Source organism: Oncorhynchus masou, chromosome 15 (genome assembly GCF_036934945.1).
Source record: "Oncorhynchus masou masou isolate Uvic2021 chromosome 15, UVic_Omas_1.1, whole genome shotgun sequence".
NCBI lineage: Eukaryota > Metazoa > Chordata > Actinopteri > Salmoniformes > Salmonidae > Oncorhynchus > Oncorhynchus masou.
In genome coordinates, this window is record NC_088226.1 from 47,239,394 (window position 1) to 47,264,816 (window position 25,423).

Consider the following 25,423-nt stretch of genomic DNA (forward strand, 5'->3'; position numbering starts at 1 on the left):
GCACATTTAGAAATCATATGATTAAACTAAATAAAAATAAACTACACTATGAAAGATAAGCAAATTTGGGGATGGCATGCCAGCAAAAGACGCTGACACTACATATCCAAGTATATCGGACCAAATTATGAAAGACAAGAAGTATACTTTTAAATTCCGTAATGTCAGTATGGAAGAGGTGAAAAAATGATTGTTGTCTATCAACAATGACAAGCCACCAGGGTCTGACAATTTGGTTGGACAATTACTGAGGATAATAGCAGACAATATTGCCACTCCTATTTGCCACATCTTTAATTTAAGCCTACTAGAGAGTGTGTGCCCTCAGGCCTGGAGGGAAGCTAAAGTCCTTCCTGCTACCCAAGAATAGTAAAGCCACCTTTACTGGCTCAAATAGCCGACCAATCAGCCTGTTACCAACACTTATTAAACTTCTGGACTAAATTGTGTTTGACCAGATACAATGCTATTTCACAGTAAACAAATTGACAACAGAATTTCAGCATGCTCATCGGGAAGGACACTCAACAAGCACAGCACTTACACAAATGACGGATGATTGGCTGAGAAAACTTTATGATAAAATGATTGTGGGGCCGTCTTGTTAGACTTCAGTGCAGCTTTTGACATTATCGATCATAGTCTGCTGCTGGAAAAACGTACAGTATGTGTTATGGCTTTACACCCCCTGCTATAATGTGGATAAATAGTTACTTGTCTTGTCTAATAGATCACAGAGGGTGTTTTTTAATGGAAGCCTCTCAAATATAATCCAGTTAGAATCAGGAATTCCCCAGGGTAACTGTTTAAGTCCCTTGTTTTTTCCAATTTTTACTAACGACATGACACTGAGTGTCTATGTATGCAAATGACCAAACACTATACACGTCAGCTACTACAGCGACTGAAATGACAGCAACACTCAACAAAGAGCTGCAGTTAGTTTCTGGGTGGGTGGCAAGAAATGAGTTATCCCTAAATATTTCTACTAAAAGCATTGTATTTAGAACAAAACACTCACTAAACCCAAAACTTCAACTAAATATTGTAATAAATGTGGAAATTGAGCAAGTTGAGATGACTAAACTGCTTGGAGTAACCCTAGAATGTAAACTGTCATGGTCAAAACATATTGATGCAGTAGTAGCTAAGATGGGGAGAAGTCTGTCTATAATAAAACTTAACAACACTTTCAACAAGGCATGTCCTACAGGCTCTAGTTTTGTCGCACCTTGACTACTGTTCAGTTGTGTGGTCAGGTGCCACGAAAAAGGACAGGAAAATTGCAATTGGCTCAGAACAGGGCAGCACGATTGTCACTTGGATGTACACAGAGAGATAATAGATAATATTAATAATATGCATGTCAATCTCTCCTGGCTGAAAGTGGAGGAGAGATTGACTTCATAACTACTTTTATATATAAGAGGTATTGACATGTTGAATGCACCGAGCAGTCTGTTTAAACTACTGGCACACAGCTCGGACACCAATGTATACCCTACAAGACATGCCATAAGAGGTCTCTTCACAGTCCCCAAATCCAGAACAGACTTTGGGAGGCACAAAGTACTACATAGAGCCATGACTACATGGAACTCTACTCCACATCAAGTAACTGACGCAAGCAGTAAAATTAGATTTAAAAAACAGACAAAAAAAACACCTTATGTTACAGCGGGGACTGTGAAGCAACACAAACACTGGCACAGACACATGCACGCACACACACACACACACACACACACACACACACACACACACACACACACACACACACACACACACACACACACACACACATGGATTTAGTACTGTAGATATGTGGTAGTGGTGGAGTAGGGACCTGGGGGCACACAGTGTGTCGTGAAATCTGTGAATGTAATGTTTTTAAAATTGTATAAACTGCCTTCATTTTAATACATACAAATACAAATATCAGTCGGTTTCAGAGGAAGGCCCGGAAAGAATGACAAAGACTTCAGCCACCCAAGCCATAGACTGTTTACTCTGCTTCCATCCAGCAAACACTGTACCGGAACATCGCGGCTCTCGGACCAACGGGCTCCAGAACAGCTTCTTCCCCCTGGTCATAAGACTGCTAAATGGTTACCCGGACTATCTGCATTGACCCTATCTTGCACTGACTTTGCACACTCACAATACTATACAGTATATACACTATTTAACACACTCACACACACTACACTGACACTCTCACACAAACCACCACGCAATCACATACACTACATACACACACATAAAACACACACGCATGTCGATGCCACACACACATACATACAGTTTCACACACATCCTTTCCTCCTGCTACTTTGTTCGTTATTTTACTCGTATTATTATCTATCCTGATGCCTAGTCACTTTACCCTGCCTTCATGTACATTTCTACCTCACATACCTCATACTCCTGTACAGTGATATGGTACTGGTACTCCGGGTATATATCTTAATTCTTGTGTATTTTATTCGTTGTGTTACGATTTGTATTTTTCTGTTTTTAAAACTCTGCGTTGGGTAGGGCTCATAAGCAGCATTAAAGTCTACACCTGTTGTATTCGGTGCATGTGACAAATACAATTTGATTTGACACACACACACACAAACACACACACACACACACACACAGGGACCTTTCCTAATGTTAATTGAGATAATCTAATATCCAATTCTAGACTCTGAAAACTGTAGAGTTAATAACATTTATAAACGATTTGACTTAACTGCAACTTAATAAATTGAGTTAGGTTAATGTTCAGAGTCAGAGTCTTGTTCAGTCAGACAGTGGTCTTTAAGACACCATATGCCATGTTGCCTGACCACTTCACATCATGTCAACAACCACAATGTGTTCTCTCTCAGTGGCACTTAAAACGTAGTCTCATGGTCCTGGTTCTCACTGTCTGGCGTCTATTTCACGGTCTGACTCTGATCACGTTAACGAAGTGTGTTAGGTGGACATGGTGCAGGTTGTTAACATATTACATTATTTTAAATATAGTATGTTAACATATTACATTATTTTAAATATAGTATGTCCCTTTGGACATATTGGTTGCAGTTTTATCCACTCTCGCTCTCTCTCTGCTCAGGGTTGCGTGCCCACTCCCGCCGCCTCTCTCTCGCTGCTCAGGGTTGCGTGCCCACTCCCGCCGCATCTCTCTCTCTGTTATGACACACTGACAGTTGTTCTGTTTTCACTGATAGTACATTATAGTGAGCGCAGTTTTATACACATTGGTCACACCCTTTAACGTGTTGAATATGTTATGTAATTGCCCAATTTGTTATAGGCCGCACTTTTCCCTGGTGACATTACTGTGTGACACTATTGTCACGTTCTTGTCACGTTATAGATCATTCCGTGCTGTCAAGTAATTTCATTTGTTTACAGTTGGGACTAATATGTCTTTGAAACTCACCTAGTAGCAGGCAGAAGAGGTCCAATCCTATCAACAGTTTCCTCTTGGTGTTATCGATACCGTTGTTGTTGTTTAATGAAGTCCCTCCGTTTCTGTTCTGTTGTGCCATGGCTTTCTCATACAAAAGACTGTTGCGTGTCAGAATTCCGTCTCCAGTTAAAATCCCACAAACGTGCTAAACACAAACTAAATCACGTTATTTCGTCCGTCAAGGTTTCCAGCCGAAAAGATGCGAATGTCACTGAGTAGCCAACTATGTGAAACTAACTTCCCAACTAAGAAGAGGTTCTGCAAACGTATCAGTGCTGCAACGATGCGATGCCTCGTCTTAAACAAATAAAGCATGTATTTTAGCCTACTATTAGAGACGTTTAACTTTCCCACTGAAGTCGCCTCTTCAGATCCTGGATAAAAAAAACTTTACGTCTGTCCGGTCCACGCTTTAGGGATGTAAACGTGTGTAACGGCACTGTAATGAATGAAGCCTGCTTCTCCCTCTCCTCTCTCTCAGTCCGCTTCAAAGCCTGGCAGAAAATAGCGCTCTGAGCGCTGGGAGAGAGACCGTAGTTTTATCAACCCCCCCCCCCCTCCAACCCCCCCTCTTCTCTCTGCTACAGCCCAGTAATAAGCTCCAGACCTCCTGCTTGAAAACTTTCTCTGGACCTGGATAAAGAGCAGTCCGACATTGCTCCCAGCGGTGGTTACGGAGAGGCCAACACAGAACACATCATAAAAGGGCGTTTGTGTGCAGTGGCGATTTTAGCTTGTGCATCTTGATGGGGCAAACTGAACCCATTTTATTTTTTAGATGCATGCCAGCAAAGCCACTACACAACATTTTATTATTTTATTAGGCCTGTGTGGTCTAAAAAGGAACGAAAATACAATCACGAGGATCCACTTTTATATACAATATTCCAGCGCAAAAGACAGCACATTGCGCAACAAAAAGAACCCTTGAAATATCAACTGGAATTACATGGGTCTATTACTGAAGTTTTTGTTGACAAAAAATATTTGAATGGGAAGAGACTGTCACTAGTTACAGACCCAACAACATTATATAGTATCCCCTCCTCGCGAAGAAAAGCACATGAGCTAATTATAATACACAAAGTAGGCAAAACAATTAAATAATTCCAACATTCCCCAAAATGATGACTAAGAGACTAATGAGATAGACCTATATAAACAATATAACACTTGAGATGTACAAACTATGGCATCGGTGGCGACCCGTCATTCAGAGCAGAGGCCCACCTGTTTTGAGCCCCACATTTTTAGCAAAAATGACGTCAATGATCTTCAGGATGACCGTTCAAAACGTATTTTCCCAGTCCAAGCTCGTCCCCCCCCCAAGATCCCAGCTGACTTGAATGTATTGAAGTCTGATTTTTACCAGTTCTGAGTTTTCCGTTGTTTTGAATGTGGGGCAGAAGTCATGCTGGATTGGCAGCATGGCCAACGTATTCAACCTTTTCTGGCCCATGAGGTTGCCTGTGAATGTTTATCCTTTTAAGCTTGGAAAATAAACCCTTTCAGATAGATGTTTTAAATCATTAAACTCAGACTTGGACAACACACCCTCTCCACTGAACAGCAGGCAGGGGAACCAAAATAGTGATAGCTTTGAGATGCTTGTAGTTAGCCATTGATTCCTTCTAAACCACTCATTGTTGTATTTGCAATTTCCGACTTGTTGTGTAATGTTTATGTCCAATGGCTGATGATCGCCGATATGTTTTATCTGTAATTTCTCTTCATATGACAAGGATTGACAAGGATATGCCAGAAGATTGTCGACTGGAATTGTGATACAGTGAATTATAAGTGAAATAATCTGTCTGCAAACAATTGTTGGTAAAATGACTTGTTTCATGCACAAAGTAGATCTCCTAACCGACTTGCCAAAACTATAGTTTGTTAACAAGAAATTTGTGGAGTGGTTGAAAAACAAGTTTTAATGACTACAACCTAAGTGTATGCAAACTTCTGACTTCAACTGTATATTTACATCATTTGCAAACTGATATGTGACACAAATGAATGCTAAAATAACATGCAAAACAGGCAACCAAAGACATAAAACTGCTACTGTGGCCTATGATATTGTGCTAGTGATGGAGAAAACCATCGGCCAAATATCTGGGTCGTGTCCAGTTGGCATGAAATGGAAGAAAACGCCCAGAAATTGAGTGAAATGGGTGTATCTGAATGTGTGAAAAGAAACGTTTGTTTTCATTTCCAATTTATTTGCCAAATGTTTTAAAACATTTGGTTCGTTGTGCCCTAATGTACACGCTTGTAATTCGCACAGAAACTACTTTGTCACAATTTTGTTTTCTAACACTTCCCCTGGTTGCTACTACTCTTAATCAACAAAACATTTTTTCTGTCTGATCAAAAAAAAAGTAAGTCACTACAACGCAACGATTTTGAGGTAGCTGTATCTAATATTTCAGAATTTGGAAAAAGTTACAAATGTAATCTAAAGTTAGATCTATAAACTATAGATCCACTTATGGGAGCCTAAAGATAAATAATCCACTTGTATAGAGAGAAAATATATTTTTTAAATAATGCAGTCAAATTTAAGGCAGGTAAATTGTCTTTATCTTACCAGGCAAACTAGACCCACTACAATTTGCATACCGCTCCAACAGATCCACAGACAATAATCACCACTGCACACTGCACACTACCCAATCCCAGCAGGACAAGAGAAACATCTATGTATGAATGCTGTTCATTGACTACAGCTCAGCCTTCAACACCCTAGTGCTCTTCAAGCTCACCACTAATCTCAGGGCTGAGCTGTAGTCGGGGGTCTGAACCCCTCGCTGTGCAACTGGGTCATGGACGGGCCCACACCAAGTGGTGAAGGTAGCCAACAAAATCTCCACCACACTGATCCTCAACATGCTCAGCCCCCTCCTGTACTCCATATTCACCCATGACTGCTTGACCACACACGTCTCCAACTTAATCATCAGCTTTGCAGAGGACACAATAGTGTGTCGTCTGCCTGATTACCAACAATGACAAGACAGTCTACAGGGAGGAGGTGAGAGTCCTGGCTGAGTGATGCCAGAAACATAACATCTTTCTCAACATCAACAAAACGAAGTAGCTGATCGTGGATTATAGGAGACAGCAGACAGATCACGCCCCCATTCACATTGACGGGGGCGCAATGGAAAGGGTCAAAAGCTTCAAGTTCCTCTGCGTGCACATCACTGACGACCTGAAATGGTGCCTTCACACTGACAATGTGGTGAAAACTGTGCAACTGCGCCTATTCAACCTCAGGAGGCTGAAGAAATTTGGCTTTGTACCATTGAGAGCATCCTGTCAGGCTGTACCGACACCTGGTATGGCAATTGCACCAACCACAACCACAGGGCTCTCCAAAGGGTGTGAGGTCAAGCCCGACGGGGGCACACTGCCTGCCCTCCAAGACATCTACAGCACCCGGTGTCACGGGAAGGCCAAAAAGGTAATCAAGGACCTCAGCCACCCAAGCCACGGCCTGTTCACCTCGCTACCATCTAGAAGAAGGAGACAGTACAGGTGCAAGCTGTTTTACCCACTTTATATGTATATACAGTGCCTTCAAAAAGTATTCACACCCCTTATCTTTTTCCACATGTTGTTGTGTTACAGCCTGAATATTAAATGGATTACTGGCCTACACACAATACCCCATAATGTCAAAGTGAAATAATGTTTTTCAAAATGTTTACAAATTAATTAAAAATGAAAAGCTGAAATGTCTTGAGTCAATAAGTACTCAACCCCTTTGCCCCACCATGGGACAGTTGGAGATCGAATTTGAATATTAAAACAATGTTGCAAATGTCGGAGACAGACAGACAGAAAGGTTTATATAAATCTCCACTGTTGAAAATGAAATTTTAGTTGAAAAGAAATTTGAGATAAAGTCTAGATGTTTTTATAGTGGAGATCTAGTTAATAATTTGCCTGGCTGGGCTGATGAGAAAGTGGATCAAATGGAACAGAGTAAAAAAAATGTTTTTCCCCAATTGTTAGTTACAGTCTTGTCCCATCGCTGTAACTCCCCTACAGACTTGGGAGAGGCGAAAGTCAAGAGTCATGCGTCCTCCAAAACACGACCCTACCAAGCCACACTGCTCACTTAACCCAAAGCTAGCCGCACTAATGTGTTGGAGGTAACACCGTAAGACTGCAGGCGACCGGTCTGCCACAAGGAGTTGCTAGAGTGCAATGGGACAAGGACATCCCGGCCGGCCAAACCCTCCCCTAACCTGGACGACGCTGGGCCAATTGTGCGCCACCTCATGGATCTACCGGTCATAGTCGGCTGTGGCACAGCCTGGGATCGAACCCGGGTCTGTAGTGACGCCTCGAGCACTGCAATGCAATAAGGATGCTACACAACCCCTTCTTCAATATCTCATGTCCTTCAGCACAACTCCAATGATCTCAGTGTAGCAGCATTTGGAGGTATTCAGGCTCCCGATAGTCTCTTCTGTCCAACACCTTCTTAGTTATTATGTCCAAACCTCATGATGTGGTCTCTGGCGTTGTACTGTAAAGTTGTTGAAGCCAAAATAGATATTGTCTGTCTGTGTAGAGTTCAGTTTAGAATAAGCCTATGTCTTTTTTTCTGTCTGCATATTGAGAGTTTCATCGGTCGGTCTGTCTGTCTGTTTGTCTGGCTGTCATTGACAGTAGAGTAGTGTTGTCTTCAGTCTGTTTGTGAGGCTGATAGACATAACACGAAGGGCAGCGATCCCAGGCATGAAAGTGTGTGACTGATCAACACCAATGAGGCTAGGGGATCAGCACTGAGCTCTGTCTGACATCTAGTGGTGGTGGAAACTTACTTAACTACACCCAGTAGAGGTACAGATTTTTCTATTGTGTTAGTGGCTGTACATTTGTTTATTCCATGTGTAACTCTGTGTTGTTGTTTTTGTCGCACTGCTTTGCTTTATCTTGGCCAGGTCACAGTTGTAAATGAGAACGTGTTCTCAACTGGCCTACCTGGTTAAATAAATGGAAAAAATAATAATAATAATTCTCACCAATACATTGCTCGGTTCAGAAACAACCCCTGTTCTCCAATCTGGACAGAGTACTGATGTTTGAATCAGTCCCTGATTAGAGGGGAAGAAGAATGAAAAACAGCAGTAGTGTTTGGGATTGTGCCTCTCACTAATGTGAGGCATCCAGCCCACTAATAATGCTGTAGATGTGTAGTATATAGGCCATTATCTGTAACAACAGGTCACATGAATTGGCATACATCAATAACCTGTCCTGTAATAGAATTCTGACCCAATCTAAATGTTAAGGCTATAGGCCTACTCTAGCCAACGGAGCATACTGTAATCGCTGATATGATTGATGAGTGTGCAGACTTTGAGCCTAAATAGCATGTGGAATGTTCATCTGTTTGGAATGTTTAAAAGCTCAATGCATGTTTTTAATAACACAACCCCTACACCCCTCCTCCCCTCAACTGGAGCGATACTGTAGACCACACAGTCGGTGTTCGATAGGATATATGTTGCCTTGTCCAGTGCAGGTTTTCCCAAAACCGGGGCTGCGTTCAATACATTGTTTTACATTCTGGGACGTTCAATTAAATGGAAACGCGTTCAATACATTTTTACATTCTGGGACGTTCAATTAAACGGAAACAGCGCTGTACTGAATCACCAGTTAAAAAACGGGGAGCGTTTGGGGAACACTGTCAGCATGGCCACTGCCCTTTAAATACGTTACTCTTTGCTTCAAGCCACAGCCACCAAACGGTAGCAAATGTACCTCAAAGTCTGTTCAAGCACGTTTTGGGGAAACGTGACGTTTAGTACAAACCGTTCTGCAACGTAGTAAACGTTCAAGCGAACTGAACGCACAGGTCTAGTGTACCGCGGTCTCGCGCACCGTGCAGACAGCCAAGCTCGAGCCTACCGGAGCGGTGTAACGTTCTGAACGGTAAAGATGGCAGAACGACAGCAGAAACATGAAGGCGGCCGAGTGAAGATCGGACATTACCTCTTAGGAGACACTCTGGGCGTCGGCACATTCGGCAAAGTAAAGAGTTAAGTCGCGTGCTTGTCAACAGTCGTGTCGTGGGAACATTTGTTGTTATTGATTGTAACTTTGCGGCGGACTATTTAAATAGCTACGCAAAATGCGTAGCTGTGGCTGCGTAGTTACGAATGTGCTAGATTATTGTTGTCTCAGTTGATATGTAGATAATGTGGTTTAGGTTTGTTGAAAGGTGAATTATTCCAGCAACATATCTAGCTAGCCTGTCTACTCCTTCTTATCAGTAATGATAGGCTAAGTATGCATAATTACCCTCGACAACAATGATGGTGTAAAAACAAACAGGTCACACATAATTGTAACGTCTGACCGCCAGTGAATGTTGGAGGTTGACTTTGCTAGTGACAGTACCGTTAGACATTTAGACTTGCCCTATATGGCTATGGAAAGTACATTTTTTTTAAATGAAAATAAACATGAACGTTATAGCTTAATAGTGCTCATCATCACCAGTGTTCCCCGATTATATAAACCATACAATGGCATGGACAGAATGAGAATCTAGAACGCCTCGTCAAGTTTCCTATTTTGTAGCAGTCTCAACGTGACCTTGTAGAATTCAGACCCCCTCCTCCTCTCCCCCTGCACTGCAGGAGGTGTGTTTGATTCGAGACATTAGTGTGACAGTGTGTAACAAGGAACTAGCCAACAATAATTGTTGCTACAGACAATATTGCTAAATTGTTAGACTGACTAACCATAAGCTACAGAGTGCAGACAGACTATCATACAGACACACTTGATTTATCCACCTTGTAATCTATGTGTATGGCTTTAGGTTTACTGTAATTGCTGTGTTGTGTTTTCCCTGTTTACCTGTTTGTTATCTACGTTTCTTATTGTTTTGACTAGATAGATATAGCTAGTCCAGTCATGTAAAAATAGTGATTAATCATGTCTTGTTGACTACTCTGAAACAGCTAGGGTTTTATTTTTTATCAGGCAATGAAAGTTTAGCTGAGGGTAGCATACATATCACACATTCCCCAGCCTATCTCCTACCTCAGTGTAGTCTGTGTGACCTTGGCAACAGAGGAAAAGACTAAACTGTTTTTAATATTTGACCCATCAGCACAAATTGTGCCCTATAGCCTACATTGTAGCAGTTGAACACAATACATATTATTATACTCTTTTACAAACTACGGACAGTCCAGTTGGTTCATGTGTGTGTGTGTGTGTGTGTGTGTGTGTGTGTGGTAGTTGGAGAACACCAGTTGACAGGTCATAAGGTGGCAGTGAAGATCCTGAACAGACAGAAGATCAGGAGTCTGGACGTGGTGGGCAAGATCAAACGAGAGATACAGAACCTCAAACTCTTCAGACACCCTCACATCATCAAACTGTGAGGATAACACATACAGACTGTGTTTGTTTATTATAGGCCTAAAAGTACCCCCCCTCTCTCCCATACACATATACTCAGTGTTTGTTTACTATGGGCCTCAGGAGCACCCCCCCCCCCCCTCTCTCCCCCACACACATACCCACACACACTGGGTTTGTTTACTATGGGCCTCAGGAGCCCGCCCCCCTCTCTCTCTCCCACACGGAATTCCGTTTAGCGGAAATCTCTTGTTAAGAAGATGGAAGTTTATAATTCCTGCTTGGGTAAATCCCTTCCCACATTTCTAGTCTCCCACCTCTCTTGCTCGCTCACTCTCTCTCCCACACCCACCCACAAGGAATCAGTTTGCTCCGGTCAGTAGAAAACTGGTTAAGAAGATAGAAATTTATAATTCCTATTTGGGTAAATCCCTTTCCAGGTGTCTAGTCTCTCTTTCCATGTTATTTTTAGGGTTAGGCCACAGTGACATTGTGAGCTATGGCAGACTTCTGTAATGTGTGTGTGTGTGTGTGTGTGTGTGTGTGTGTGTGTGTGTGTGTGTGTGTGTGTGTGTGTGTGTGTGTGTAGGTACCAGGTGATCAGTACTCCTACAGATTTCTTCATGGTGATGGAGTATGTCTCAGGAGGAGAGCTGTTTGACTACATCTGCAAACACGGACGGGTGAGACATACCTCTGACTGTCTGAAGACTGACTGTCTGAAGACTGACTGTCTGAAGACTGACTGACTGAAGACTGACTGTCTGAATGGCTGTCTATCTGTCTCTGACTGACTTACTGAATGACTGACTGTCTGGTTGTTTGATTTATTTATAGGGGACAATGCACATGAATCAATATAACAATAATGCAACACCCATGTAAATGTGCCGGGGTTAGCCTAAAGATCATTTGCACCCGTTGTCCCTGGGCAGGTAAGGGCTTTTACACAGCCACTATACAAATACTCACTAAAACAATACAAAATACAAATACATTACGTCCAATAATATATCATATATAATTCTAACGACAACAACAACACTATCAAAGGGCTTTTTAAGATCCAAAAAGACTGCGCCGACTTCACCACCTATGTCCAGTTTAGATTTAATGCACTCCAGAAAATAGCAATTGGCTGTTTCGGTAGAATGGTTAGTTCTGAATCCAAATTGCATTTGATGCATGGAGTTGCCCTGAACGAGGTGATCAGTCAGATGATCAGCCAACCATCTTTCAGCTACTTTTGATGGCACTGGAAGGATGCTTAGGTTGATATTTTTCCACCAGTGTTGGGTCACCAGATTTGAAACAGGTATCATTGCAGCAGACTTTCAAGCATTGGGGAAGAACCCATATTTGATGGACAGACTAACTAGATGTACAGTAGGGGTAATCAGAGAATATTTGTGTCTCTTCAGGAACACAGTGTCGAGACCAAATACATATTTTGTTCTAGAGCTTCTGAAGAAGCTAATAATGCTGTCCACTGCTGACGCTGAGATTTCAGGAATTCTGAATATTGGCTTATTATTATCTATGGGAGTGAGAACCGTGGTCTTGGTTGAAAATCTTTGAGCCAGGTCCCTGACAGAGTCAGAAAAAAATTGTTAAAGGTTGGTGGATATGAAATTGGAGTCTTAAATTAGAATCCCATGAACCTTTAATTCAGGATGTTTTTTGACTTTTCGGCTCCTCTCCCTGGTAGATTGAGATTTTCCCAAATCACTTTGCCATTTCCTTTTGCTTCATTGATCACTTTAAGAAAGAGCTCTGCTTTTGCTTTTTTAAATATTCCTAACCACCTTATTTCTCAGTGATGCAAATATACGTCTGTCATCATTCTTACCAGACTTCAGTGCTTTTTTTTAAAGGAGAAATCCCGTTCTCCAGAGGTCCTCGTTGAGCCATGGTAGAGAGGTTTTCCGTCTTGGCTTATGTTGAAATTTCCTAGTAAAAGAGGTATCCACTTTGTCAATAGCTGACAGAAATGTTCTGTATCCAGACTCTTGGTCTTCATCGCTTAACAGATCAGACCAGTCAATTTGACATCATAGTTACTCTGCTCACTTTTCTGCATTTTTTTTAACATACTGTTGCATATTAATATGGTTCTTACATCTCTTGTTAGTGAGCTTTCTAATCACCAATGTAACATTGTGGTGAGTTACACCTGTTAGTAAGTTACTAGACTTAATTATTTGATCAGGTCTGTTAATAAACACCAGATCAATTTGAGTCTGGGATGACTGTGTTACTCTGGTTGGATCTTGTATTATTTGAGTCAGGTTGAAATAATCTGTGATCTCTTTGAGCTTTTTCCTGCAAGTTTTGTTTTCTCGGAGCCTTTTAGCCTGATTAACGGTTTGAAAAAGTTTCATGGTACAGTTTTTTTATACCTGGGTTAAAGGAACAGAGTTTCTGTCTTGAAGGCAGGTTTTGTTTGGGACAAAATGACAAATGAAATGAACAGCAGATTGCTCATTCTTTTGAAAATCCATGTTAGCGACAGAAGTTATGCTCACATATACAGAATGATCTTCTCTGAACCAGATAATATAAATTACTCAAATATAGATTATTTCAATCCTTCATCAATGATTTCGGCCTGGATGGCTAATTAGGGGAACTTTTCTCCACCTCCCAGAATTACATCCTCCATATCATACTTTTTTTCTGCAGGTGACCAAACTCCAGACTCTGATGGGGAGCTTGGTACCCTGGGCCGCTTGGGTGTATGTTGATTCCGGATTGTTTGAATGAAGGCCAGCGTTGATGTTTGGCTGCCTTTTGTATTCCCCAGAGAGTTGCACCACCTTCGGGGTCCCTTATTAGCCTCCAGGTTTTCTATTGGGTTATGATTGTCACTGGTCTCAGTAGCCACTTTCCCAGCTTCATTTTGAGCATTTTTCCTCTTCTTTTTCTTGGAATGAGAGGTCACTGTTGTGGACTCTGGCTCATCTGGTACCAACTCCAATGTTTCATTCACTCCGTCTTTGTCCTTGGGAGCCGAGGAATTATCCTCTTCAACCTCAGTCTCACGTTCAGTCATTTCAGCTGAGATATGTGATACGTCTGCCCTACTCATGGGGACTGGATTGTTGTCCTGCACATCGTGTGAAAACGTTTCCTCTATGCACCTTATGTTGTCTAGTGTAGTAGCACTGTACTCTACCATCTCCTGAGCTCTTCTGGCGTGCTGATTGTGGCATACTTTGATCCAGTGACGGCCCGTCTTTACAGACCGTGTTATAGGAATGATGGGTGCTGCTTCAACATACACAAAACGATCTCCATTGGAGCAGATTGTAAGTTGACCCTTGTATCTTATCATGCGCCTCATCACTCTCCCCACCACCTTACATCCAGCTTTAGCCAGGAACTCAGTCACAACACTACCATCTGCTGATTCAGGTAGTTCTGGTCAGACATGCGCAACTTCAACCTGAACGGATTATTCTCTTTGAACACGTGTTTTCCTCTAACTGTTATTCCTCCTGTCAGAAGCTTACGCCAGAGTGCACATACTCTCTGTACTGACCTCAAGTGGTTTGGATTAATTTCCTGTATGAGACCTGTGGTAGAGCTCCTCCTCCTTAATGGGGTTGGCTATGGCCTCCTCTGTCAGGATTTCTCTCTCCATGAAAAAAAGAGGTAAAACAGTCTCCTTTGGGGCATTTCCACCCACAACCTCCAGGTCTCATTTTCCTTGACATCAGTTTTTGCATCGCTGGAAATAGACACAACTACAGCAGCCATTTTAATTGTAGTGTTAATGATTAATTAAAGTAATTTGTTTAACATTGAAATATATCAACAAAACTATTCAGCATTATACAGTGAGGATATCTCCTACTTAAGAATTGATGGATGGTTGATCCTCAAATATATATTTGCTGGGTTCAGTGTTCTCCAGCAATTGAAGCTTCCCAGCCGGGCCGAATACCCAGACAAAAGGAGATATCAAAACACAACGAAACAAAATATGGATATATCATTCCGGACCTTACAGGCCGTCGGTTGATAGATCCACAAACAAATCAAACAAGCGAACCTGCCATCTGGTGAGTAGCGCACTCCTGTCCTGCAGTTGTCCGATAGGTTGATGTAGACACAGGCCATTTTATGGTGCCATTTTTCATAGTGAATGCATGTAGTCACATTAGAAAGGAATAATCTCCTAACCTCTTAATCTGTACCTCATGTTGTGTGTAGGTAGAGGACAAAGAGGCTCGTCGGTTGTTCCAGCAGATTATCTCCGGTGTAGACTACTGCCACAGACACATGGTGGTGCACAGAGACCTCAAACCTGAGAATGTACTGCTGGACCATTCCAAGAACGCCAAAATAGCTGACTTTGGTACACTACACACACATGCACGATAGAGCATACATACATACATACATACATACATACATACATACATACATACATACGTAACAAATTGAGTTGTCCACAAAGCCGTAGTAACAAATGTCAAACCAAACCACTTGTGTTTTAGAATATACCGACACCTTAAACTGGAGACGGGGAGGGAGAGAGGGGAAGGGGGAGAGAGGGGAAGGGAGAGAGTGAGGTGGGAGAGGAAAGACAGAATATAGTAACTTGTTTTTGTTTGGACAGTAAGGTTAGGTAAGGTTGGCATTTGAAGATAATGCTGAAAAACTGATTTGCTCTGGTCATCAGGGTTGTCAAACATGATGTCAGACGGTGAGTTCCTGAGGACCAGCTGTGGATCTCCCAACTACGCAGCTCCTGAAGTAATCTCCGGAAGGTGTGTGTGTGTGCGTGCGTGCGTGTGTTTAGGCTGTATGCAGATCCTTAGGTTGATACTATAGGCTACATGTTGTGGTGTGATCGTGTATTCTTTGCTTTGTGCACAGGTTATACGCTGGTCCTGAGGTGGACATATGGAGCAGTGGGGTGATCCTGTATGCGTTGCTGTGTGGGACTCTGCCCTTTGATGACGAACACGTTCCCACACTGTTTAAGAAGATTAGAGGGGGCGTGTTCTATATGCCAGAATACCTCACTCGGCCCGTCGCTTCCCTGCTGCTGCTCATGCTGCAGGTCGACCCGCTCAAGAGGGCTACCATTAAAGACATTAGGTGACCTCTAACCTTCCCTACTGATGATTATGCTCATGTTTTTAATGTGATTTAATAGAATTGGCAAACCTAACCAAAAGCTTGTTTGTGGTGGTTGAAGGTTGGTCCAGAGCAAAAAAATAGAAGAATAATTTGTGTGTGTGTGTGTGTGTGTGTGTGTGTGTGTGTGTGTGAACATTCACACGTGTGTATGTGTAGGGAACATGAGTGGTTTAAGCAGGACCTGCCAGGCTACCTGTTTCCTGAGGACCCTTCCTATGACTCCACCATTCTGGATGAGGAGGCAGTCCGAGAGGTGTGTGACAAGTTTGAGAGCACCGAGTCTGAGGTGATGTCCAGCCTGTACAGCGGAGACCCTCAGGTATGCACGCAACACAGGCATGTATGCTTAGTCATATAGTACGCACTCCCCCTCTTCTCTCACCCTCTCTCTTACTCTCTCCCTCCGTTTCTTTCCAGGACCAGCTAGCGGTAGCGTACCATCTGATCATAGACAACCGGCGCATCATGACCCAGGCCAGTGAGTTCTACCTGGCCTCTAGCCCTCCCCAGGGCTCCTTCATGGAGGATGGCATGTCACTGCCCCCCGGGGTCAAACCACACCCAGAGAGGATGCCCCCCCTGCTGGTAGACAGCCCCAAGGCAATGATTTCTACCTGGTTCTATTCTATGTACTATGTTCACAGTATATACAATCGGATACAAGATCTCTGAAGTGTAAACACTTGATGATGTGCTTCTTCCGCGATACCAGTGTATCAAATGCAACATTGGCAGTATAGTTTTGCATGAAGTCTTGTCCTCATGTATTTATGACTGCTTTTTGGGGATAATAAAGATTCTCTCCTCTCTGTCTGCAGGCGCGCTGCCCGCTGGATGCCCTAAACACCACCAGAGCCAAACCCCTGGCAGTGAAGAAAGCCAAGTGGCACCTGGGCATCAGGAGTCAGAGCAGACCCTATGACATCATGGCTGAGGTCTACAGGGCTATGAGACAGCTACAGTATGACTGGAAGGTGAGGCGCGTTGTGTGGAAAGCATTCGGAAATTATTCAGACCCCTTGACTTTTCCCACATTTTATGTTACAGCCTTATTCTGAAATTGATCAACATTTTTTTTATTCTCATCAATCTACACACCATACCTCATAATGACACAGCGAAAATATATATTTTTTTTACATTTTTGCAAATATCTTAAAAATAAAAAACAAATACCTTATTTACATAAGTATTCAGACCCTTATTCAGACCCTTTCCTATGAGACTCGAAATTGAGCTCTGGTGCATCCTGTTTCCATTGATCATCCTTGAGTCCACCTGTGGTAAATTCAATTAATTGGACATGATTTGGAAAGGCATAAACCTGTCTATATAAAGTCCCACAGTTGACAGTGCATGTCAGAGCAAAAACCAAGCGATGAGCTCTAAGGTATTGTCCGCAGAGCTCTGAGACAGGATTGTGTCGAAGCACAGATCTGGGGAAGGATACAAAAACATTTCTGCAGCATTGAAGGTCTTCACGATCACAGTGGCCTCCATCATTCTTAAAAGGAAGAAGTTAAGAACTACCAAGACTCTTTCTAGAGCTGGCTGCCCAGCCAAACTGAGCAATCTGGGAGAAGGGCCTTGGTCAGGGAGGTGACCAAGAACCCGGTGGTCACTCTGACAGAGCTCTAGAGTTCCTCTGTGGCGATGTAAGAATCTTCCAGAAGGTCAACCATCTCTGCAGCATTCCACCAAGAAGGCCTTTATGGTAGAGTGGCCAGATGGAAGCCATTCCTCAGTAAAAGGCGCATGACTGCCCGGTTGGAGTTTGCCAAAAGGTGCCTAAAGAACTCTGACCATGAGAAACACGATTCTATGGTCTGATGAAACCAAGATTGAACCTTTTGGCCTGAATGCCATGCGTCACATCTGGAGGAAACCAGGCACCGCACATCACCTGGCCAATACCATCCCTATGGTGAAGCATGGTGGTGCCAGCATCATGCTGTGGGATGTTTTTCAGCGGCAGGGACTGGGAGACTAGTAAGGATGGAGGAAAAGATCAATGGAGCAAAGTACAGAGAGATCCTTGATGAAAACCTGCTCCAGAGCGCTCATCACCTTCCAACAGAACAACGACCCTAAGCACACAGCCAAGACAATGCAAGAGTGGCTTCTGGACATGTCTCTGAATTTCATTGAGTGGCCCGGACTTGAACCCGATCAAATATCTCTGGAGAGACCTGAAAATAGCTATGCAGCGACGCTCCACATCCAACCTGACAGAGCTTGAGAGGATCTGCAGAGAAGAATGGGAGGATCTCCCCAAATACAGGTATGCCAAGCTTGTAGCGTTATACCCAAGAAGACTCAAGGTTGTAATTGCTGCCAAAGGTGCTTCAGCAAAGTACTGAGTAAAGGGTCTGAATACTTATGTGATATTTCAGTAATAATAATACATTTTCAAAATTTTCAAAACTGTTTTTGCTTTGTCATGGGTCATTGTGTGTAGATTGATGAGGGGGAAAATGTATTTAATACATTTAAGAACAAGGCTGTAATGTAACAATGTGCAAAAAGTCAGAATACTTTTCGAATGCACCGTGTGTCTGTATATATACTCAGCAAATAAAGAAACGTCCCTTTTTCAGGACCCTGTCTTTCATTTACATTACATTTAAGTCATTTAGTAAAAATCCAAATAACTAATAACACAGATCTTCATTGTAAAGGGTTTAAACACGGTTTCCCATGCTTGTTAAATTAACCATTAACAATTAATGAACATGCACCTGTGGAACGGTCGTTAAGACACTAACAGCTTAAAGACAGTAGGAAATTAAGGTCACAGTTATGAAAACTTAGGACACTAAAGAAGCCTTTCTACTGACTCTGAAAAACACCAAAAGAAAGATGCCCAGGGTCCCTGCTCATCTGTGTGAATGTGCCTTATGCATGCTGCAAGGAAGCATGAGGACTGCAGATGTGGCCTGAGCAATAAATTGCCATGTCCGTACTTTGAGACGCTGAAGAAAGCGCTACAGGGAGACAGGACGGACCGCTGATCGTCCTCGCAGTGGCAGACCACATGTAACAACATTTGCATAGGATCGCGACATCCGAACCTCACACCTGCGGGGCAGGTACAGGATAGCAACAACAACTACCCGAGTTACACCAGGAACGCACAATCCCTCCATCAGTGCTCAGACTGTCTGCAATAGGCAGAGAGAGACTGGACTGAGGGCTTGTAGGCCTGTTGTAAGGCAGGTCCTCACCAGACATCACCGGCAACAACGTCGCCTATGGGCACAAACCCACCGTCGCTGGACCAGACAGGACTGGCGAGTCTCGGTTTTGTCTCACCAGGGGTGATGGTCGGATTCGCGTTTGTCGTCGAAGAAATGAGCGTTACACCGAGGCCTGTACTCTGGAGCGGGATCAATTTGGAAGTGGAGGGTCCGTCATGATCTGGGGCGGTGTGTCACAGCATCATCGGACTGAACTTGTTGTCATTGCAGGCAATCTCAAGGCTATGTGTTACAGGGAAGACATCCTCCTCCCTCATTTGGTGCCCTTCCTGTAGGCTCATCCTGACATGACCCTCCAGCATGACAATGCCACCAGCCATAATGTTCGTTCTGTGTGTGATTTCCTGCAAGAATGTCAGTGTTCTGCCATGGCCAGCGAAGAGCCCAGATCTCAATCCCATTTAGCATGTCTGAGACCTGTTGGATCGGAGGGTGAGGGGCTAGAGCCATTCCCCCTAGAAATGTCAGGGAACTTCCAGGTGCCTTGGTGGAAGAGTGGGGTAACATCTCACAGCAAGAACTGGCAAATCTGGTGCAGTCCATGAGGAGATGCACTGCAGTACTTAATGCAGCTGGTGGCCACACCAGATACTGACTGTTACTTTTGATTTTGACCCCCCTTTTGTTCAGAGACACATTCTTCCATTTCTGTTAGTCACATGTCTGTGGAACTTGTTCAGTTCATGTCTGTTGTTGAATCTTGTTGTTCATACAAACATTTACACATGTTAAGTGTGCTGAAAATAAATGCAGTTGACAGTGAGAGGATGTTTCTTTTTTTGCTGAGTTTATATCACTGTAAGGTGTGTGTGTACATGTTAACTGCAATATGTAACATTTTAGGCAACCCAACCAAATTCACATAAAATTATTGATCTGTCATCCTCTTCGAAAGCAAGTCTAAGAAGCGGTAGATCGGTTCTATGTGTGCTATTTCTATGCGTCCCGGTCTTAAATGTGTTTTTTATTAACCTTTTTTAAAAACTTTCGGTTTTGTACACAGTCTTCAAACAGCTTAAAATACAATGTTATTGGTTATCGAAAATATATTTAACAGCGGTTTAGATGGTACAATGATCCTGTACACTATACATTGTTTTGTCACATAAACATAAATTACGCAAACTTAGAATTTTAGCAACCAGGAAATGGCTGAGCGATTTCTGCATATTTTACCTTTTAATGTGTGTTATGTTTAGGTGGTGAACCCGTACCACCTGCGTGTTCGGAGGAAGAACCCAGTAACAGGCAACCTGGTGAAGATGTGTCTCCAGCTGTACCAAGTAGACAACAGATCCTACCTGCTGGACTTCAAAAGCATCGATGGTACGCCGGCTACACAACATATTTACAACAGGAAACAGACTTTTTGATATCTGGTTAATTCTGACAGCAGAATTTAGAGAGTTTCCTCTTCTTACAATGTATTACTGAGTGCAGAAGATGAGTAATGGTGAAAACAAACACTAATCTCCTCCCCCAGATGACATCATGGACGCAGTAGGGTTTAAGTCGGGCTCTTCCACCCCCCAGAGGTCAGGCTCCACTGCAGGGCTCCACAGACCCAGACTCAGTGTGGACTCAGCCTGTCCTGCCGTGGATCTCCCCAAGCTCAGCTCCTCTCTGCCTGGGTCGCTGTGCTCCAGCGCTGCCCTCCTCACCTCCACCTCCACCCCTACCCCGCGCCAGGGCAGCCACACTATGGACTTCTTTGAGATGTGTGCCAGTCTCATCACCACGCTGGCCCGCTAGAGAGTGTAAATCCCCGCTGGGTAACTAGGGGCCTGGAGTTTTTCCTGGTCAATGTCATATAGTCCGGAAAACTCCAGCTACCGCCTGCATAACCATCTGAAACAGAACACTGCCCTGAGCCTATTTAGACAGTTTTATATTGGTGTGATCCTGACCTAATTCTCCAAGTAATGCAGAACACGCCTCTAACCACAGATCTAGGGTCAGTTGTTCCCTCCTGGTGTTGTAGTTTTGGGCTAGGCAAGATAAACTGATCGTAGATCTCTGATTAGACTTCCTGTCTGTCTAGAGCAGGGATGGGCAACTTTGATGGGGGTAGGGGCCCCAAAAAATCAGAACTCATCATTAGGGGGTGTGGTGGCTCACGGGACTGCTTACCCACATCCATACACACACATGCAGTCAGCGTTTTGGAGGCCCTAAGCAAAATCTGGCGATTTATAAACATTTTATTTTAGTCTTGACATCGGAAGGCATTGATCTGCGGTCCTACAAAAGTGGCCATGCGACCCGCGCGCCACTAGTTGCCCATCCCTGGTCTAGAGCCAGTCTGCCAGAGCCAGTCTGGCCGTGGGAAAAGTTAGAGGTCTCACTTGTTGGGGCAAAGTCGTGTTAAGTCAAATTTACTGTAGCTCCCATATGGCGCGTTCACGTGCTAGTCGAAACTAGGAAACTGACATTTCTAACTGGTTGCAGTTATGCACGTGCAGCGTTCAACCAGTTAGCATGTCGGACATTTACAGATAAGCGGCGCCTCCCTGACTACTCTCAACCTCCAATCAGCTCCAGAATAGCCATCACTGTAGAACAAACACACTGAGCATTTTATATATGGTTGTATATGGTTTTTGTAATGACACAGATTTTATCCATATTTATCATATATATTTATATTACTATCACTTTGAGTAGTGTAGTAGCTGTTGATTGAAACATACAACAAATGAAGTTAAAGAGAGGATTGTTGTTATTATTATTTAGATATCATATTCTTATTTATTTTAAAGAGGTTGTTTTAGAGGCTCTGTGTGGTACTGAATATTGAGTATTGAAGCACTGCTGATGTTTGAGAATTATATACTGACTTAAGAGATTTTAGGTGATGAGAGGTCATAGAGAGAGAGCCTCCACTCTCCCTCTCTCTGACTGGCAATATTGTTCTGTGGATTAGTTAGCATTGATGCTACCTGACGGAGGAGGAGGGAGGGAAGTGTATCTGTAGTGAACCTTTCTCCAGGTGCCTTAACACACGTTGTTTCTAGCTTGGTGGCTGTTTTTGTTTGCAGAAACGGAATGGTAAGTTTCTGTGTGTGTGTGTACACTCCTGTGTGTAGAGGACTGACAGACAGGAGCTTGCCAGGGATTGGCCAGGAGAAGACATACAGTACTGTAGTTTATGTGCCAATGAGATTTGAGTTCTGACTAATATAACTAAAGATACAGGAGGAGAGGGAATATATATGACAGAACACTGGAACAAATCTCCCTTTAACAATTGTCAAATGGTTTACAGTATATAATGTTCCAGAGTCCTGTCTGTGTCTCTTGTTCTGCTGGGGCCAGTGAGGGCTGGGCTCTTGCTGATCTGATGCATGCTAGTGTGTCTGTGTTTCTCTGGTCTGTTCTGGTACCATGATGGTGGTCTGTTCATTTTGTTATTAAATGTAGAATCATTTGTATCTCTCTCTTTCCTTCCCTCCCTCTGGAGTTATTGGTTTGTTGTGTGTATTTGCAGTAGTGTGTGTTTCGCTGAGGGAATTGTAGACCTCTGTTGGGCCAGTTAGAGTCAGAAAAGACACTAAACCTCTTCTTTCCTTTTGTTTCTTTGACATTTGTTTCCTTGTCAATTTGTTTCCTTGTCAATTTGTTTCCTTGTCAATTTGTTTCCTTGTCAATTTGTTTCTTGTCAATTTGTTTCCTTGTCATTTTGTTTCCTTGTCATTTTGTTTCCTTGTCATTTTGTTTCCTTGTCATTTGTTTCCTTGTCATTTGTCCTGTGCAGCAGTTCTGTCATCACATCTCTATTCTGAGAGCGTAGTCTGTTTTTGTCTGTGTATGACACTATACATGCAAGACAATACCCACGTATGTGTACTCTCATCTAGTGCCGGTTGGACCGACCTTTGTCTCCAGAACAGCCTGAATTCTTCAGGGGATTCTACAAGGTGTCAAAGATTCCACAGTGATGTTGGTTCATGCTAATGCGATATGCCGTTTCTGCAGATTGGACTGCAGTACATTCATGCTGCGAACATCCATCTCATCTCAAATATGCTCTAATGGGTTGAGGTCTGGGGACTGCGCAGGCCACTCAAGTATACTGAACTCGCTGACATATTCCAGGGGATGTTTTTCCACTCCTCGGTTGTTCAGTGTTGGTTAACACGTACCCACCTGAGCCACTTCTTGTTGTTAGCTGATAGGAATGGAACCTGGTGTGGTGGTCTGCTGCAATAGCCCATCTGTGACAAGGATCGACGAGTTTGTTTTCTGACCCACCTGTTGGCTTGCACGATTCTTGCCATTCTCCTTCAACCTGTCATCAAACGAGCTGTTTTCACCCGCAGGGCTGCTGCTGACTGTTTTATATAACAAGCCACAGCCATGTGACTCCGTGTCTGTAGAAGTGATCCATTTTTGTGAACTGGGTAGTGTACTTAATAAACTGGCATATCCCATTTTTGAGAGATACTTACATACTGAGGATACAAAACATTATGAACACCTGCTCATTCCATGACAGACTGACCAGGTGAAAGCTATGATCCCTTATTGATGTAATTTGTTGAATCCACTTCAGTCCGTGTAGATCAGTGGTCACCAACCGGTCACCAAGCATTTCTGTGGAAAATGATTTTGTGTGTGTTGTGCGCTGTTGGTGGTAGGTGCACTTGATTCAAGCGGACCGGGAGATCTGTTGCTAAATCGAGTGCGCCTAATGTACTGGAAATCGAATAGCTGAATAGCTTATTATTATTATTAGCTTCGTGTCTATTTTAACATGGAGGAGTATTTCACTTTCTCTGGTCATAGGAACCGCATGAATTTATGCCTGCGGCAGATGTGGCGCGAGTTTCGCCATCAGGTGGAAGACGGTATCTCTTTGGTCAGTCTCACCGGAGGAAAGGAAGGAGAAAGCAGTGACCGTGAAAGGCGGACCCGCTGGGCTCTCTTCCTCCCTCCCCTGAGAATAATGCTCTGTTCAAGACAACTACTCTGGAAAAACGAGATCCGACTGGGGGAAATGGTTTTGAACGGTCATCCAACTCGGAATTCCCGGAATTCCTCGCATCTTTCTAGAGCTCCGACCTCAAGATCAGACGTCATGATTTGACCTGGGTTTTTTTTCTTGAGTTCCCAGCTGTCTTGAAAGCACCATGGCCATCAGATGCAAGTGCTGTACCATATAATTTATGCTCAGCTGTGCCTTGCAAGTGCTACAAAAACGATATGTTATCAAAGCTCAAGTTGTGATAATGTATTAGGCCTACAGCAGAAACCTCATTCCCGCAGAGCTCTTTTTATTAGGTTGTTACATTATAAGTAATGTAAAAAAAAAAACGAGTGGTAGATCTTGGCTTGCTTTTTGAATGTGAAAGCGATCTTGACTCAAAGGTTGGTGACCACTGGTGTAGATGAAGGGGAGGAGACAGGTTAAAGAAGGATTTTGAAGCCTTGAGACATGGATTGTGTGTGTGTGTGTGTGTGTGTGTGCAATTCAGAGGGTGAATGGGCAAGAAAAAGATTTAAGTGCCTTTGAACAGGGTAAGGTAGTAGGTGCCAGGCGTGTCGGTTTGAGTCAAGAACTGCAACGCTCCTGGGTTTTTCATGTTCAATAGTTTCCCATGTGTATCAACAATGGTCCACCAGCCAACTTGACACAAGCATTGGAGTCATGGGCCAGCATCCCTGTGGAATGCTTTTGACACCTTGTAGAGTCCATGCCCCAACAAATTGAGGCTGTTCTGAGGGCAAAGGGGTGGAACTCAATATTAGGAAGGTTCTTAATGTTTTGAACACTGTGTCTGACTATAGCTGCTACAAGGTCAGGGAGAAACTCTCCTTCCTGCTGCTACACTCATGCAATTACTCACAGCAATGATCCTATATTCTGATATTTACACACACATACTACTTCAAGTAATACACACCCACTCTGTCAGTGTAAGGTGTACCTCTTTCCAAGGGTTAAGGTGTGTTGTCACCGTATCCAGACTTCTGGAACCAAAGTGTTCTTCTCTTCTGTCTGTGTGTGCGTGAGAGCGGAATGTACCTCTTCTTCTCCGTCTGAGTTGGGCTTTTCTGTGTTCTATGCATTGCATGGCGTTGCTGTTCTGATTTGCACTTTACTGAGTATTTATTGTCAAACACAATTAAACTGACCTATACACTAGAC

The 25,423-nt window shown here is 43.2% G+C and overlaps 2 protein-coding genes across 5 annotated transcripts in view; one reads left to right on the forward strand and one right to left on the reverse strand.

Moving 5' to 3' along the window:
• plpp3 (phospholipid phosphatase 3) overlaps positions 1-3,998 on the reverse strand; it is a 42,419-nt gene extending 38,421 nt beyond the window's left edge. For 2 of the 3 annotated variants that reach the window (XM_064989470.1, XM_064989469.1), the window contains exon 1: positions 3,440-3,998. In XM_064989470.1, the coding sequence (XP_064845542.1) occupies positions 3,440-3,548 (109 nt within the window). In that variant the 5' untranslated portion in view covers positions 3,549-3,998. The remainder of the gene's footprint in view (positions 1-3,439) is intronic. The other variant, XM_064989468.1, reaches the window with a different exon arrangement.
• Positions 3,999-9,325: 5,327 nt separating this feature from the next.
• On the forward strand, positions 9,326-25,422 carry prkaa2 (protein kinase, AMP-activated, alpha 2 catalytic subunit). 2 transcript variants are annotated; one of them, XM_064989482.1, is made up of 11 exons: positions 9,326-9,530; positions 10,745-10,886; positions 11,457-11,550; positions 15,083-15,227; positions 15,555-15,642; positions 15,752-15,976; positions 16,175-16,337; positions 16,436-16,618; positions 16,837-16,992; positions 20,475-20,601; positions 20,759-25,422. In XM_064989482.1, the coding sequence occupies exons 1-11, from the start codon at positions 9,431-9,433 to the stop codon at positions 21,025-21,027; spliced, it is 1,692 nt and encodes a 563-aa protein (XP_064845554.1). In that variant the 5' UTR covers positions 9,326-9,430; the 3' UTR covers positions 21,028-25,422. The 2 variants fall into 2 exon arrangements, with proteins under 2 accessions (XP_064845554.1, XP_064845555.1); XM_064989483.1 differs by having other exon boundaries at positions 16,436-16,603.
• The last annotated feature ends 1 nt before the right edge of the window (position 25,423 follows it).

Excerpts from the sequence above, each read along its gene's own strand:
- prkaa2 (XM_064989482.1), top strand. The coding sequence starts at position 9,431 with ATGGCAGAACGACAGCAGAAACATGAAGGCGGCCGAGTGAAGATCGGA. Across the intron at positions 9,531-10,744 it reads CACATTCGGCAAAGTAAAGA|TTGGAGAACACCAGTTGACA; the intron begins GTTAAGTCGCGT and ends TGTGTGTGGTAG. Across the intron at positions 16,619-16,836 it reads TGCTGGTAGACAGCCCCAAG|GCGCGCTGCCCGCTGGATGC; the intron begins GCAATGATTTCT and ends CTCTGTCTGCAG.